Genomic DNA, 17,434 nt, shown 5'->3' on the forward strand with positions numbered 1-17,434 from the left:
TTCATTTCAGAAACGTCAGGGGTTTTATATATTCATAATCTTAGTTCTGCATTGCTTCCCTTCACAGTTTGCAAATGCACACGCTTTGCTGCAACATAGGCTCACTTTGGAAAAGTAAAGGAGAAGAAGGGGAATTTTTGTAGCCTGTATTTAGTGGCCTAATTTCAGTCTTTTTAAAATCGGCATGAGTCTAGCATAATTCTGATGAAGTTCTGGTAGTATAACGCTCAGAAAAGTTCAAATTTAGGCACTAGGAACTGAGTGCATAGAGTGTATCTCTTCCAGAAAAGAAAAAGGTTTTTCTATAAGTTCTTACATGAAGTGTAAAAGGTATTCTTTTATAATATTTGAAAGCTAATAATGAGTATTGCAAGCTTAATGCAACAGTAGCTGTCCTGTTTTGTTTTTTTTTTTTTTTCCTCTTTTCTTTCTGCACATTCACCTCTTCTTGAACAGAAATAAAAGGTTCAAGGCTTGTCAGCATCAGTTTATAGATAGCTGTTTAAAAATAATGAGATATTGGGTATTGTAAGGCTCAGGGCTGTCTTGCCAGACTCATTTATTTCCATTCACCTTTTGTCAGAATTGCAGACAGAAGACATTCAATTAAAACTTGTCACCTGTTGCGTGTGACCTAATTTGTATTTGTGAGTGTCACAGATTAGGATACTTAGCTTCATGTGGAACCATTAAAAATTGTAAAGCAACGGTAATACTCTTAAACATTCTATGCCACATTTTCTTCGTGTGAACATCTTTGTTTATGGACTGTTCTTCAATGAAAATCACTTGCGCTAAGAAATAATAGAATTTATTTACACAAAATCTCATTTGCATGGGAAAACTAAGTGGATTTTTTGCATGTTCTTTTATGTTTTAATGCATAAATGACAGTGCACAAAAATTCAGCGTGTAGATGATTAGTTCATGCAAAGTTAATGTTCCTTTCAAGAGAGGTTGAGTACTGAGCTGTGTAAGTAACACATTTATCAGTTCTTTTGTCAAACGGAGAAAGAAAAAACCTCTGGGCTTTAACCAAAGAGAATTTTTTTTCTTTCAGTTCCTTTGCCAAAATCCAGCCTTCTCATCCCCTCCTCTCAGGAATAAATGAATTTTCCAAATTGTTGCTTACATTTGGTTGCCTAGAAACATTTTTGATTATTAAACATAAGCAAAATCTTCAGTGAAACATTGGTTCAAAACAATTGTTTTACAAAAGCAATATTTTTCTCTCTTCCCCCCCGCCCCCCCCCTTGTATAATAAACTGTTTTTTGCTAATCTTTGTCAGGGGAACAGATAAATTAAGCAACTTACAGTCACAGAGCAAGTCAGGTATTATAGTAATAAACACTGTTTTTTCCTTCAGTCCATTATATGGGCTGCTTCATGAACTAAGTTGTTTTATAGGCATCTCTTGAGGACAGCCAATTTTATCCCATATTAACAAATACTTTTTGGTACTGGCTGAATGCAAAGTAGGAGGATGATTTTTAGACTTTCTATGCTACACTAAGTAATGTGTTTAATAGTGCAGATAGCTATCAGAAGACAAAACGCTAAAGCCTTCCCCTGCTAATTGTTAATTCAGCTGTAGATCAGGAAAGCTTTAATGTGAGTCATAGCTTTTACCTTCTTTGATGACTTAGGGCTCTGTTTTCAGAATACTACCTGCCTAATGGACACATATTTTACATCTCTAGCTGAATTTTTTCCTGCATATGTTATCATCCAAATACTTTGTAAACTGATTTCAGAAGCTGTCTGGCATCCTTATAATTCAGTACATAAACTAAATATGTAGATCCAGAAGAAAAGATAGCTTGTGTTATATTTTTTCTTCATGCTGCGTTACTTCATTGAGAGCACTCTTTTGGGGTTTGAAGTGGAAGTATTTTTTCCACGACAGATCTTTCAGACTGTAGGATTAAGGCACTGGCCTCACACTGCTCTAATCGCAAACTACAGAGATGACTGAATTGTCTAAAGAGTAACCAGATGACCGTGCATTCTTAAAAGTACATTCTGTCTGTGTTCATGGTGGAAAAATGAACTGATTTTCCTGTTGTATGTGAATGAAAGCAAAACCCAGAGTTCATGATATTCACTCAAGCTTACTCAGCAAACTTACAAATAATCAGGGTATGTTCAAGTGAACTGAAACACTGTTACCAAGACCGTGTCCCAAAGGAGAACCACATCAGAACCTGCCATTTTTTTTTTCCCTTTTTCTAGTTGTGCTGTGAATCTGTTTATTTGGCCTCTGCTACTGATGTTCTTCTAAAGCTCAGCAAGATGCAGTTACGTAGGTATCAATTCTTCCTGGTCTCACTGTAAAATTTAAGGCAATGCTGGAAATCTTACACCTGCAGAAAATGGGTAATACACATGTCTCAAAAAATTAGATAGGAATATATTTAGTACATACTGAATGCCGTTTTAGAGGTGGAGTTTGCGAAAATGGCATCTGTGGACAACATAACATAACTGCTTGCCATAAGTCTCTCATAAGTAGGGCATGTGGAAAGGGAGCATAATTTGGAATTTCCCTAGGAAATTGTGCAGATGTGGTTCTGATCTCAAACTGGTTCTTTACTGGTGTACTGGAAGGTAGAGAGAGAGTTTTTATTTATTTATTTTATTTTTAAAATATATAGTTATTTTGAGTTATTCAGATATTAGTTCATATTTAAGTGAACTAGATTTTTTTTTCCAACACATAAAGCTCTCCCCAACGATAGGTAGTGATGGATTTCTTAAAGGCAGTCCTGGTGTTGGTAGGCCTTGATTTGAAGGACTGGGCTGATGTGTTCCAGTGTAGCCTGAGAATTCCCTGTGAGTATAGAACTCTGTGAAAGGACAAGAATGTTTGTGGGATAAGTGGACAGAAGAACACTGGGGGCTTGTAGCCAAGGTAAGAAGGAGGGGATGGAAAAGAAGTAGGTTGTAAAGGAGTAAATAGTATACATTGGATGTGGCTTGGATCGGTATGGAAAATGGGATGACATGGTTAAACAGGATTATCGTACTGAGGACCTGAACTGCAAAAAGAATGATATATTGGGGTAAGGGCAATCTTTTGATTATATAGCACCAGTCACAGTGGGTACCTGTCCCATGTGAGGGCTTCAAGGTAGTGTGAGAAAAGGACTACAGAATAGGAATAATGATTTGCATCTCTTGTGAGAGAGGAACAGATGAGGAAATACAGAGGAAACAGAGTTCAGGTTTGCTGATACTAGGTTTGTTTAGATTGAAGTACCTGATGAGTAGCTCATTTTGTACATCATCTCTAGTCTTCAGTTATTTTTGTTCAAGACTGTGGATGCTTTCACTTTAGAGTAATTGCCCAATATAATTTTGTTGTTGGTAAGTATTTGATAGAAATCACATGAAGATTGTGTGAGGAACTAGGAGGTGAACTTTTTTTGTAGAAGCTTGTATAATGACTATGACATTTCTTTTCCTGTAAGGCCAACTGGCGAAATTCTTATGTTGTATTAGTATGTGTAATTGCTTTCTTTTAAAAAAGTAGTTATTGCATTGATTTACATAGTTTCTGTCTTTCTGTTCATTACAGTTCTACTCTAATCCTTGTCTTCTGAGCTTTGCAATTCATGTAAAAATGTGTGACTACCCATCAATCCTGACCAGATCCGTTCACAACGTGTGCTTGTCCTAAGATGTAAAGTGAATGTGTTGCACCTGGCTGTTGACAGTAGTTAATACCGTCACTGGTAGCAATGTTATTCTTTTTATTTGTACCCTGCGGTCATCCCTATTTTTCTTACAAGGTCTTTTGTTTTTGTTTTTTTGTTAAATTTTGAAATGAAATTAAGTGTTGGGGAATGTGGAGAATGAACTTGCTTGTCTTCAGTGGAGCTTTGTTCGGTGACATTAATGGATGTTTTCATCCTAAATAACTGCAATGATAATACGTACAGTGCAATTCATTGTACATGTGACATGAGTTTATATAGGTGGAGTGGATATCTTTCTTTTCACTTTATGGTTGAGGAATATAGGGTGAATGAACCAAGTTGCTGAAGACGCTGGCAAGCCACAGGCACAGCAGAGCTAAAGCAGAGGTCTGCCTGACGTCTCCCTGTACGCTAGCTAGACACCACAGTATCCCCCTTAATAGCCCGGAGTATAGACTGTGTGTTGAATTGTAGCGATTTCTTCTGATCGAGATGTTAATCTCCTTCCACCCCAAATGAAGATCTTTGTGGACAACGTTGTTTTTCTTTCTTCCCTTTGTTTTTCTGATGAAGAAGGCATCAGTGATTACTGTCTTGAGAGCAGATGAATATATCTTTATGTAATAAATTCTCTCCTACAAGCTATCAGAGTTGTGGGGAAATGCATGCATAGACACAGGAACCTCTGGGTTTCAGCTGGCTGCCCACCACAGTCCAACGCTCCGATGGAATGTGGGATGGGTATACTTTCTTAACGGTGTCCTGCATTGTGTTTACTTCTGTAAATACTCTGGAAAGTAAAATACTGCTTAGGGTGTGTTAGATTATCAGAAATCGATTATAAAGTAGCTACTTTGGGGTGGTACTTGGAGTGAGGAAAGCTTCAGACCTAAACTCTGTATCAGTTTTAATGAAAGGGTTATAAACCTCTAATTTGTATTCTGTTGGTATTATGTTATGCTTTTACATTAAAATTGGTATTATGTAAAATGCTTTTACATTAGAATTTAAATTAGCTATAGTTTTGTGTGATTCTAGAATATGCAGTACTCTTACTTTCCAGTTATTTAGAACTATAATGTTTTTCTAATAAAAAAATTTAAGTAGCCATATTTACAGGTACAGCTATTTATAATAGATGAGTGCATGGGTATATATATATAATTTTACTGTTTTGACATTTGTCTGTATTTCCTTCCACTGAGTGTGGGAATGGCTTGAATGTGTACCTCAGCAATTGCAAAGGAGGTAAAAAAAATTGTTCATCTTGGTAGATTTATATTATTTTAATTTAAGCTTCAGTTCCATTACTTTTTGATTAAACATACTTCTGTCTGATGCTATCCATCTTTTATCACTATGAAATCTGCTCCCAAGCAGAAAGAAGGATGGCATCTGAATTATGCAGAAATCCTTTTCTATCTATTTTTCTTCAAATGTTGGGCAGTCTTTTTCATAATCCCACCAATATTGCATGTGGCTTGTTCTAATCCTTTCCCTATTTCTGAATGTTTAACTGTCAAATGTTGATCTTTTGCTATTTATTTTTAAGGCAAAGTATTGTCCTGGATGTCATTTGTTTCAGGTGTAGCACAAACTCTTGATTCAAGGGTGGAGAACACTGAGTTATCATTAGCTTTGAAAAGCTTTGGACTATAAATTTTTTAAGTGGTTTTGTAGTTCATGCATTTCTAAGTATAATTTTAAAAACAAAAAACAACCATGTTTTGTTGATTGAATCACCATGAATTTTATCAAATAGCTTAGACCACAGATCAGTCACAAGTTTGGCAGTGATAAAGGTAAATACCATAAATAAGATTTCATTCTTAGTTATTCACTGACCTTTTTGGATATGTGGTTGATTTGGTTTATTATTTATATAATGTGATTCACAAAAAATATAATCTGTAACATACAATGATAAATATACTTCTTGAGTTTGAGGGAGTGAAATACAGCCTTCTGCAGGAAACCAAATGAAATTTCACTGTTAGAGGTGATCATTACCCACTTTCCTGGTGAGCAAAAATTATTGGGCACTGTTGTAAACAATTTACTGCATTAGAGTTGCAGACATTGGTTGTGTCCTTAAGCCAAGTATCTCCTGTGTTACTAACATTTATAGATACCAACAGTCCGTCTGGGCGAATGAGAACCCCATGCACGCAAAGCCCTCCCTGCTGGTAGAGGAGCACAGAACTGGATCTCTAAACGCTCTAAATGTCTTCCTTGGGTCAGCTAGTGAGTGTTTTGGTGTGTTAGCTTAGTGCCAGCTAGGAGAGCAGGAAACAGAACAGGAAAATAAAAGGAAAAAAAACCAATAAATATAACAGAAGAAGAAAAAAACCCAACGCTACAGGAGTTGGCTTTGGATTTCTGGCTAGTTGGCAAAATGGCTTTGCTTCACCAAAACCCAACCAATCCTCTCTGGTTTTTGAGGATGAAAGAGGACTGACAGATGTTTCCTGGTAACTAGACTGTGCTACTGGTGCAGGTCCATGGGCAGCGCGTGAGCTCTGTGCTATATTCTTGCTGTGCACATAAACTGTAACTTCTTTGGTGGTGGCTTCTCTGCTGTCCAGAAGCCAGTTCTGGAGGTATTTCCTGCAAGGGAGAGACCAGGGAGATGGGAAGTAGTAGAGTAGGGCACAATAATGGCAATAGAAAAGATAAATAGAAGGAGAAGAGCTAAAATAGACAATGAAAAGAAAAGTGATAAAGTGAGCTGTGCTTTATTACATCGCTCACAGGAATCATTGATATGTAATGTGTCCTTGCATTCTTGTCTAGTTAAATCCATGTCATCAGGGACAAATTTTACACTTGGTATTACTTGTCCTGTTGCCCTGCATATGTGCCAAGTTTTTCAACTTCAGTGTTATGTTACTACTTGGTTATACTGACATTCATCCTGGTTGTCTGGAAATCTGCCTGGGTGACTCAGAAGGAAATAAAAATACTTCATTGTTTTATAGGACCTGTTTTCCCCCCTCCTTTTTTCATTTTGTCCATGAAAGCAGCTATAGCTTGTTTCAGGAAGGTAAACTCCTGTATCTCTGTACAAAACAGATAGCAGAATGCTTTACTGGAGCAATGAAAATATGGGTGTAGAACACAAATGTTAATTCAACATTGATGACACTTAAATGCACAGCCATACAATTTCTTTCAAAACCTCATGAACCATTTCAGGACTCTAAGCCACATATATGTTCTTATTTTTCTAAGGATACTTATATCCTCTGACCGTGTTAATCCATGTTAATTAAAAGTACTGGTTTTGACTATCTCAACTACATACAGCAGTCATTGTTTCTAAACTTCTTGTCCTTTGTACTTCTCCGCTCGTAACGTTAGCCTTGTGTATCCGTGATGGTTATTACAGCTTTGAACTTTGGCTTCTGGCAGAGACTACTTACGATCAGACTCTTTCAAATGGAAGCTGAACTTGTTAGCTGTTTTTAATAATATGTAAAAAGGAACAAGTGGTTTTAAATGAACAGGAAATTATGTTGTGAAAGTTGGAATGGCTTGCAAATACTTGTAGCGCTGATTTCCCTTGCTTTCTAAAATCAATCTTTTTGAAATAAACATGCATTTTAAATAAATATTGGATGGTGTGAGATAGAAGATTGTTATTTGAAAGGCATACTCCTAATGTATTTAATTACAAGTTTGCTTATTTTTCCCAATACAGGTGTCCGCCTAGACAGAGTACGTGGTGGTCGCCAGAAGTACAAGCGCAGAATAGATGCAGAGAATAGCCCATACCTGAACCCTCAGCTAGTTCAGCCAGCAAAAAAGCCATGTGAGTACACCAGATCACACAAAATTTCTCTTTGAACACAAGGTATTGACTCCTAGCCCTGTTACTAAGCTCCTTCTGACTGGGACGAGGGTTTGGTCAGAAGATATTACGGTGAACACTGTATCCATTTATCTGTTAACATATTTTGTTTTAAATATGCTCATCTTTCTCAAGTGGAGTTGAACAAAGAATATTTTCATAGGTGGAAGTGTATAAAAGGATGGTTTATGCAGTGCAAATTTTACATTTACAGGTTATCTTTATTTTCAGTGGTACATAAAATGTTCATACTGTGATCATTAGTTCATTGAAGCTTCTAGTTTCAGATTTCACAAGAAGGTGATTTTTGTAGTTTTCACTAACTAAATGAGTTTGACTGCTCAACCTCCCAATGAAAATATATTAAGAGCCTCATTAATTTATATCTATAGATTAATACACTACCTAGCATTAGATTAAAATAGCAATATGCCACACTAATAACAAGCATAAATTGGTAGTTTGGGCTCTAGTACCCTCATGCATTTTTTTGCTTTGTTTTGTTATGTTTTAATAATGTCCTTGATTGTATCTCGCCAGACTGAAATTAAGAGAGAGAGAGAGAGAGAGCGAGAGATGATCATCTCATTGCTAAAATACAAGTTCCATCCTCTTTGCGATTAACTAAAAATAGTTAGGGGTTTTGCTTTGCAGCTTATATAAACTCAAGCAGCGACTGTACTAATTCCATGAAGTAAATTTAATAGCATTATAGCTGTAGTGCAAGAGGCTGGTGTATTACCCTGCAAAGGCGTACATGCTGTATCAAGCACTGTAAACTCATACGAATTCAAATGAGAATACACGCATCCAGTTGCTCCTGCCGAAAAGGTTAATTTGCTCCTAAAATAGAGAAAGAAGCCAGAGAAATAAGGAGGGCAGACTCTTCCTTTTCTCCTCTTTACCTCTGCCCCTGTGCCTCTGAGAACACACGTGTCAGTTTTAGGTTCTTGAAAATACCTGGCTGTATGGGAAATGAAATTTGTTTCCGTTCCTGTTCCCCAGTAGGGGACAGTGCTGTGTACAACACGTTTGAGCATATGGGGATCTGGAGAGCAAATAAACAGTCTTTGAACTGTAAGTGAAAGGGCATTTTAGCTGTGTCAAAGAAAAAACAGCCAGTTTTACATAAAATTAAGGCTTAAGTGAACATATGGCATAGTTTCCTTTTGCCTTTCCAAAAAACATTATGCTGATTATATTCCTTCAATTGTCCAATCTGGCATCTTCTACTCAGCCTCCATAAGCTGTCCCACTGTTCTGTAAATACAATCTAGGGCTGCACTAAGCAGATTTTGCACATTATAATAAAAACTTTCTGATAATACAATAAAATTTAATAAACTCTAATGCTTAATTTCATTAGAGGTTTAGTTTTCCTGGGTGCACAGATTGTCTGTTTTTCATTTACTTGATATTGTCATTGAGTAGAAATGTTGATAGCCTAGCATACCGAAAAATGCAAGACCAAAGAGGCAAAAAAAAAAATCCAACCCACAACCCCCAAGCCCTTTAATATGAACAGAGGTTGGTGCACAGAGGTGAAGCATAAGAATCTCTGTGTAAACCCAAGATTACTGCAAAGCAGTGCATTATGTTACCTTTAAGATGATAACTACACCAGTTTCTGTAAGCTCCATTTGTCTGAGATAAACTAACCTCCTTATAAATCATTACTCATTATCTAAGTGCCTCACTTCGTTTTCCTTAGCTCGTCTAATTACAAACATTTTTGTAACAAACATTTATAAAACTTAATTTTCAGATCCTGCCAGATAAGTGTCAAGACTCGAAACAGTTGAATCGGTTTTGTGTGGAAGTAGCCTGGGAGATTTTCTGGAGCCTGACTGATAGTTTGTGCATAACAGAGGCACAGGAATGAAAATTGGGTTCTATTGATTCTAATTAGGGAAACATTAAATAAGATTTACCTAGAAACAGCGCTCATGGCTATCCAATTTCCTGAGTGATGGAGCTTTCTGAGTACATTCAAAATTTTCCTATGGTCTGTACTAATGCATGCTCCATTACATGTAGCTTTTTCCCCCTATAGGGAAAGAACAGGTGTTTGGAGGATATTTCCTACACCTGCTTCTGGTCTCTGCTGTGTTGTCCAGCTTCACCATGGAATCCAATGGCCTGCCTGTAGATCTTGTTGATTGCAAAAATAAAAAGGATTTGAGATTTTGTGAATCCTGATCACAATGTACAATATTCCTGAATCATCTACAGAAAGCCATTGGTGAGGAACCTAATAAAAAAATGAAAGAGGTTTTTTGGCCATTCCTTCTGTTTGCAGGGGGAAAACCAGAACGTGAGGGTGTGAGTGCTTTTTAATTCATTTATCACTGGTTAAAAAACCAGAAAATTGAAGTCCTGATTTATTTGTCCTGCTTTTCAATACATGTAAAAATATTGGGATTTGGAAAGAAGCAATGTTATCTTTTCCCACTCAAAAAGATTGTTTTCTGTGTGAAATTAAACAGGATATGAAAAGATTGTTTCAAAAAGAAATTATGTGCAAAGGCTGTTTTTGAACGTAAGTTAAAACTACCATCTGTCATCTTTAAATAAGAATAGAATTCCTCATTAATCAGTTTGATAATCAGTAGAATATTGAGATCAAGAATTACTCGGTTGGCATAGTTCCTGCAGTTCATATAAAGCATGAATATATCCCCTTGTAATAAAACATACTTGATGTGATGGTTTCCAGTTGGCTCTTGCACTTATTTTATGAAGGGCTAACATACATCACAATTTCTGACACAGAAATTTGGAATAAGGCAAAAATTGTAGAGACAGTAGATCAGAATCAAGGAGTCTGTGTCACAAAAGAGCAGTAAAGTATCAGAAATCTGAATCAAGTGAGTATTTTATGGAAATCTGTCATGGGCTGGTAGGGAGCCTTTCTGGTACTCCTGGGCAAGTCACATCCCCATCAGCTTCCATTGCAGCTCCCCCACAGGGGGACAGTGTGGTCCATCCTGTGACTTATATGTGGAAGGGGAAAATGGTACTAATTCTGGCAGTTTTATTTGCAGTTGGGAAACACTTTGCACCTTCTTGCAGTGGAATCCCCTTTATATCAAGCCCCATAACTCTTTATCCTAATGAGGGGAACAGATTTTTGTAAATTCACCAAAGGGTGCCATTTGGGCTTTAAATTCTGGTGGTGCATTTGAGGTCACAAGGTTTACCTACCATGAAAAGTAAAATGTAAATATATTGAGAACTATATTAATGTATCCTGTATTAGGAGGCTTAATGAATTAGTTGTTTTCCCATTTTTCACTTCTGCCTTCTCAGAGTAACAAATCATGTTCCTGTATAGAGATGAGATACTTCCATTGTGCCTCCACATGGATGTAATGTTCATTTTATGTTTATCCTACTTAGGGAATATAAAATAGCAACACTGTATTGTACATATTCCAGGCTTTTCTACACTTTTTTTTTTCTCTTCACTTTTCCTTATAACTTAACTGATTATTCCAAATAGATTTCACAAGTCATCTGGATGAAAAAGTTAATATTAAACACATGAATGAGAAAGCTATATAGATAAAAATAACCAGTGTGTGAATACGATAAAGCATCATTCGTTGCACAAAAACAGTTTTCTGAGATAGAGTCTGCATCTATTGACACTTTCCTTAGTATTACACTCTTTATTCTCATTGATTTTAATACTATTCCTAGCTGGAAATGAGAGGAGGTCATTATTTTTATACTTAAAGAAGCTAATCTTATACATGATTCTGAATTTGTGTGTTTCACTGAAAAGCAAATACAAGACAACACCCCACTTTTTTTACAGCATGGGCCCCAAGGAGTACAGGCAGGATACCCATAATGTAAGATATGTGGGATAATGAGCACTGAGAAAGTCCTGAGACTATTTTTGTGACAACAGTGACATCTAAAATAAAGAACAGTAGTTGGAATCAATAGCAGAAGTCAAAGATTTCATTGACTGACTAATTGCTTGTGGTAGTTCCTTGCTCAAAAAATACACCTGCTATTGGGGACAAGGCAGGGGTTGCAGGTAAGCAAAGGAAGGCAAAACTTTTCTATTTGTACAGTCCAAAATACATCATAATGAATGATTTTTTTTCTACAGTGTTTATATTCCAGTTTTAGAGAGGTGATCATGTGTGTATTCCTACATTCCATTAAATTTACTGTCTTAAAAGCATACATGTCTAGCTTGATAAACATTGTTGTCTAGCTTGATAAACATTGTTAACGGATCAGATTTGTTTGTGCTGTAGCCACTTGTAGAAGCCAATGAAGCTGCAATAGGGTTTAATTAGGTCTACTATCTTAAGACAAATTCTTAAGAAAAATTCTTGTACACTTTGAAATATGAGCCATGTGTTTGAAAAGTAGAATGATGCTACTGGTGATCTTGTACTGTTCTGGACCATTTTTACAGATAACAAGATTGTCTCCCATTTGCTCGTGGCTGAACCAGAGAAGATCTATGCTATGCCTGACCCCACTGTTCCAGACAGTGACATCAAAGCACTTACCACTCTTTGTGACCTGGCAGACAGAGAACTGGTGGTGATCATTGGATGGGCTAAGCATATTCCAGGTACATACAGTATTTATTGCAAATAGATGACATGCAGAAATCATTGCATGGCTTCTTCTGTTCTGGTAAAAAATACAATTTGTTCTCTCACTACAAGGCATAAAGTTTTCTTATGGCTCCAGATTATTCACAAAGGACATAGGTTAGATGATAATATATCTTACCTTGGAAATAGTAGTATTGTTGCTATGACTGTTACTGTGTTAATAAGTTTTACATGCTGCTTAGTGAATGAATTTGTTTCATGTATTATTAAGATGAACATACCTTGCTATCTACAGCATTAGCCTGGTAGTGTAAGTCCTCCCTTCTGTACTCATCTGATTCAGCGGCAGCTGAATGTAAGTCTGGTTCCTCTATTACATAAATGCAGCACTATCTTATACTGACCACAGGAGGTGCAAAAATTCAGTTATATTTTGGCATGGCACAGAGGAATTGTTCTCTTCATTGAGTGAACCAGTGTGAGAACTGAATTGTACCAGCAATTCAGTAGAAAGAACTAAATTGTACCAAAAGATCTCTTCTTACAGCTTAGTAGTTCCTTGTTCTGCGTGACATGGATTGCGGTCTACACCATATAAATGTGTTCATATTATAAAAGCTGACGCACTCTTGTTAGCAAAAAAAGTGGGGGTCAGCAAAAGTAGTTTCTCAGAACATTAGTGACTTGTTCAGATAACATTTCCGCCCAGCGCTGAGGTATTTGTCCTCACTCTGTGAGCTAGCAGACAAACTTAGAGAGAGTCTCCAGGGTTCTCAGTCTGTCACCTTTCACAAATGGTAAAGTCATACAAAAAAGGTCAGCTTTTTTTCTTCTTTTTTAAGGTATTTTTCTAGTCCAGCAGATGAATGAGCATGTTGGTGTGTTTTCATCAGCTCCAGCTCATTTGTTTTCTAATTTTGATAGTGGAACCTTACTGAGCATAAGAACAGATAACCTTTAATTTCTCTGAGTAATACATCACCTTTGTTTTAGATGTGATTTTGGGATATCTTTTAGTAGAATGAACAGTCCAGTCAGTTGTTTGTTGATCAAAGTTAAATATATTTCATTTCTAGTATCAAAAAAAATTGCAAAGAAATAGAAAGAGTCGTCTTGGTTTTTTTTCCCTTGTGCACAAGGCTTCAGTTCTACTGGGACATGCTTCTGGATCATCTTTGATAAATATGAACGCTAACAAAGAATAATAATAATAAAATAATTTGTACATTTATGGAGCATTATTTTGCTTCAGATGAGAGACAACAACCTACAGACTAAAATAGTGAGTATGTGAGGTGTTTGAAATTGAGTCATTCTCTGCACCACAAATGGTCTATAAACAAGCTTTTGTATCACAAGCAATGTTTTTCTGGTACAGTTAACTTATTTCTGTCTCCTTAAACTAGTTTGTCTTTATGCTTTGAATGCTACAGTAATTTCTTTAATCAAATTGATGGAAGTCCCTTTCCCAGCCCACACTGAAACCAATTTATTGGTCATGATACGCCAGCTATGTTGCTAACAGTCGTAACGAACTGTCAGGCAATATTGCAGTGAAGCTAATTTGAAGTCATTAGGTGTGCAGCGTTCAGGCAACAATTTGTTACAGTGGTTAGGAACACAGCTGACATTTCTGAATGGCTTTGTTCAGAGCAGTTCTAGATGAGCCCAAGCAAATTGTAAACTAATTTAAACATCACTCTATATTATAGTAGCTACTTTGTCTTACACTGGTTGCTAATAAAGCACCCCAAATTAAGTCAAAAGGAGTTAAGTAGGTGAGTTTGAGTTTCATCTTTGGAAGATACCTGGATCACTTTAACCAAAACAGAGTAGCTCTCAAAGAAGTCAAGTCATGCTTCTTAGTAGTTGCAGAGGAACTTTTATCAGTTTGATTTGTGAATCATGTTGTGTACCTTTGATTTGGCTGGAGGGATAGGAAGAGCAGAGCGATGAGACTGAGCAGCCTTTAAAATGATGGCTTTGGTTAGCATGGGAAAGGTATTGGATGCTGTAAACTGGCCTTGAAAATTTAGAGTCTGCGATCTGAACCAGTAAAGGAACATTCCTGCCATGAGGCAGTCTTTTATACAAGGTAAACTCCAAAACACACCTGCCGTGGTAAAGCCACACTAAGGTAAGTTTACTCACCTGGCTGTGTTTAGGAGTGAGAAGAAAACCCCTAACCAAACCAGGAAATAGAGACAATCTTTTTATAAGCCTTCTGGTAACAGAGGGCATTGATAAAATCTGTGCCTATTGTCAGGCATTTGATCACAAAAAACAAAATGCAAAAGGGCTTGACATGCTAAAGGGCAAATGAGATGAGCTTTCCTATCTTGGTTTTGAATGATGGAGTATTGCTGAACTTGGACTGCCTACGCTCAGCTGATGTCTGGCACAAAACAGCTTGGTGAAGAGCCTGGATTGGTGCTAGCCGACTGTTTTCTAAGCTAACAAATGTTACTGTAGGCAGAAACATAACAGAATTGGAAAAAGGATGAGTTAGAAAAAGGGTGCAAATTGCATAAAAGTTCAGTGTAGCTTAGCGGACTAAGTAAATCCTCGGTGTAAATCTCTTGGAATCGATTAATTATACCAGTAGTGAATTTGTGCCTAGCACAGCAAAGCAGCAATCAGCAAATCTTTCTTTTCTATAGTGATTTCTTAAGGTTCAGTATAATTAAAGGCCCTTATATATTAGGTGCTTAATAACTAATAAAGATCTTGCCTGTAAAGTGTTGCAATTCAAAGTTAAATTTGTCTTTGTGGAAGAAACCAAAATAATGTTTTGGCTATTCTGACAGTCTTTTAATGAAATTATCTATAAAAAGGTAACAATGCAATAAGCATTCTGCCCTGGCCAACCATTTCCCACTGCAGTCATAGATTAAAAAATGTTTTCAAATTATATAAAGTTCAGTTGCTTTTATAAATTCATTAGTATTTTTGTGCTATTGGAAATATTTCAATAGTTGCTTTTATTGAACAAAAAGTCTATGCCGTCTACAAAAGGAAATATTGAAAGAAAAATATATATGGAAAGCCTTTATCAGTAAATAGAATTAGTCTCCTTGCATTTATAAATCAAATAAATGGAAAGTGTGTTGTTATGAAACATGACCATGTCTTATCTGAAGAAGAAAAAGATCACAATGGCATTAGGAAATGCTTGACTTTAGTTAGAGGAGCGTAAGGGCACAAGAACAGATGATGGTGCCCTAATAGCCCTTTTTAAGAATGACAGGGCCCCGCCATTAGCATTCTTTTATATCCTTGGAAATTGCTCATGCCTCGCTTTTCTGGTTCCTATCTGCCTGACTCTTTTTTATTTCTCTTTCAATTTCATCCGCGCTCGGATAAGCGCATGCTAACACAATATGATTGAGCTGTAAAATGGAACGCTGTCGCCTCTAATCTCTTTTATGTAGATATGGAGGTACTTCCACACTCCACTTCATTCTCTCTCCATTGTTGGCCTTTTAGAATGTGTTGCCGAGTAATGGAGGCTCAGTCAAATATTAGAGCTAGGTTTCACAGGGTGTGATAAGAAGATTATCAACCCAGCAGTCAGATCTATTGTTGTTCTTTGTGTCAGATTAAAATATTCCGATGTACTGTAACTTCGTTAGTAAAATACTGAAGGTGCTTAGGGAGAGGCCAAACCCTGTTTTGTCTCCTGCCTGATGAGACAAAACCCCGATTAACTGACCTAAATAAGTTCTAAATAAATTTGTGAAGCCCCCTCAAGAGTTTTCTATTTTATTTCTCTTTTAAATAAGAGAGCCCTGCTTAAATCAGTGTTTATTGGTGATGGAGTTTCCTATCCTTTGCATTTTATTTTGGGCAGATTCCATTTTGTATTGGTTGCATTATATTTATTAAACTCTTTTCCAGTACGAGGTGGAATTCTGCTGATACCTAGTCACAGAATCAGAGTCGTTTAGGCACAATTGCTGTAATGTAACTATCTCATTGACATTCAGCAAAAATGTGCAATGTTCTTTCATATTAAGTGGAGGCAGCAAACATTAAGCTCTTAAAAATGTGCATAACAGGAAGCTGAAGACAAAATGTTCTCTAAAGAATTTGCATGCATGAAAAAACATCATCCAGACCATAGAAATCAACTTTTTGCACTTAAAATGAAAAATTTGTTTGGAAACAGTAAATCAGACTAATACATCAAAAATAACTAGTTACATTATTTAGTAAAATAAGCCTGCTTGTCTTTGGCTGTGTCTCCGTTTTGCTAGCAGCAACTGTCTTCAAGAAAGGGAATAGTTAGAAATTGATACCACCACTAGTGCTAGTACTGTTTTTTTTAAAAAAAAAACAAGCATGATTTGAAGGCACCAATCCAAGAATGTTTTGAATATTTTAGTGTTAATGTTTTATGAAACATTATTGTTCCTGCATACTCTTTGTGGAGGACAATATTTAAGCTTTCCTTTCCAAAGCAGCTCTCAGGGGTGTAGTTTAACATTCTAATACTGTACAAGAACGTGATTTGCTGCAGAGCTGTCATTTCTAAAACGCCCTTTTCTCATCATCTGTCTCAGAAATACCACCCCGCATAGGTAAAAGTACAGAGAAAAAGTTGACCGTAATCAGTTTTGGAAAGCTGCTGTTCAAGAAGCCATAAGAGCGTACATATATGGTATGTCCATGTAGATAGGAATTAGGTATATATGTACCTGTTCTCATGCATGTAGTTGTCTATGTTTTCTACATCTTAGTGGACATACAGCATGTGTTTAAATGACAGAGAAAAAATTCTTCGTGGTAGTATTCATGTCAGTAGGTCTTTGAAGATGGACTGAAGTCATATGTTGCAACTACCTGTTGTGTATAATCACATACGTTGTAGCTACAGCCAGCATCCTGTTCATGACCAAATCCTTCTCTGGATTGTTATCCCCCTTTGCAAGGGGAGTAGATGTCTTCCTGTATGTCTGTACCGTGCCGCTTGCTGCTGTAAAATTTGTTGTTTCTGCTGAGCTTGAGGCCTTCTCTAGTCTCTTACGCTGCTGGCTGAATTCAGGACCATTTCAGACAACATGAGGGTTCCTGCAGCTATCTTAGAGCCCCCTGTCACAGGGTGCCTGTCACTCCACAGGCAGGTGGACCTGTAAATGTGGTGTTTACTGCTCATGTAAGTAACATGGCATGGGGTGTGCATTGCGCTGTGCTAAGAGGTTTGTAGTAATAATAACTTGAGCCTCCTGGGGAATCAGGGCGTCCTGCCTTTTATCAGTGTGCTATCTTGGACACTTCGCAAGCTCTCTTTGCCTTCTGG

General features: G+C 36.9%; 1 protein-coding gene across 33 annotated transcripts in view; it reads left to right on the forward strand.

The window, feature by feature from the left end:
• Positions 1-17,434, forward strand: part of ESRRG (estrogen related receptor gamma) — a 408,522-nt gene that overhangs the window by 347,802 nt on the left and 43,286 nt on the right. For all 33 annotated transcript variants that reach the window (XM_056357274.1, XM_056357252.1, XM_056357267.1 and 30 more), the window contains 2 exons: positions 7,400-7,510; positions 11,988-12,149. In XM_056357274.1, the coding sequence (XP_056213249.1) occupies positions 7,400-7,510; positions 11,988-12,149 (273 nt within the window). The remainder of the gene's footprint in view (positions 1-7,399; positions 7,511-11,987; positions 12,150-17,434) is intronic.

The sequence above is a fragment of the Falco biarmicus genome, chromosome 12 (assembly GCF_023638135.1).
Source record: "Falco biarmicus isolate bFalBia1 chromosome 12, bFalBia1.pri, whole genome shotgun sequence".
Taxonomy (NCBI): domain Eukaryota; kingdom Metazoa; phylum Chordata; class Aves; order Falconiformes; family Falconidae; genus Falco; species Falco biarmicus.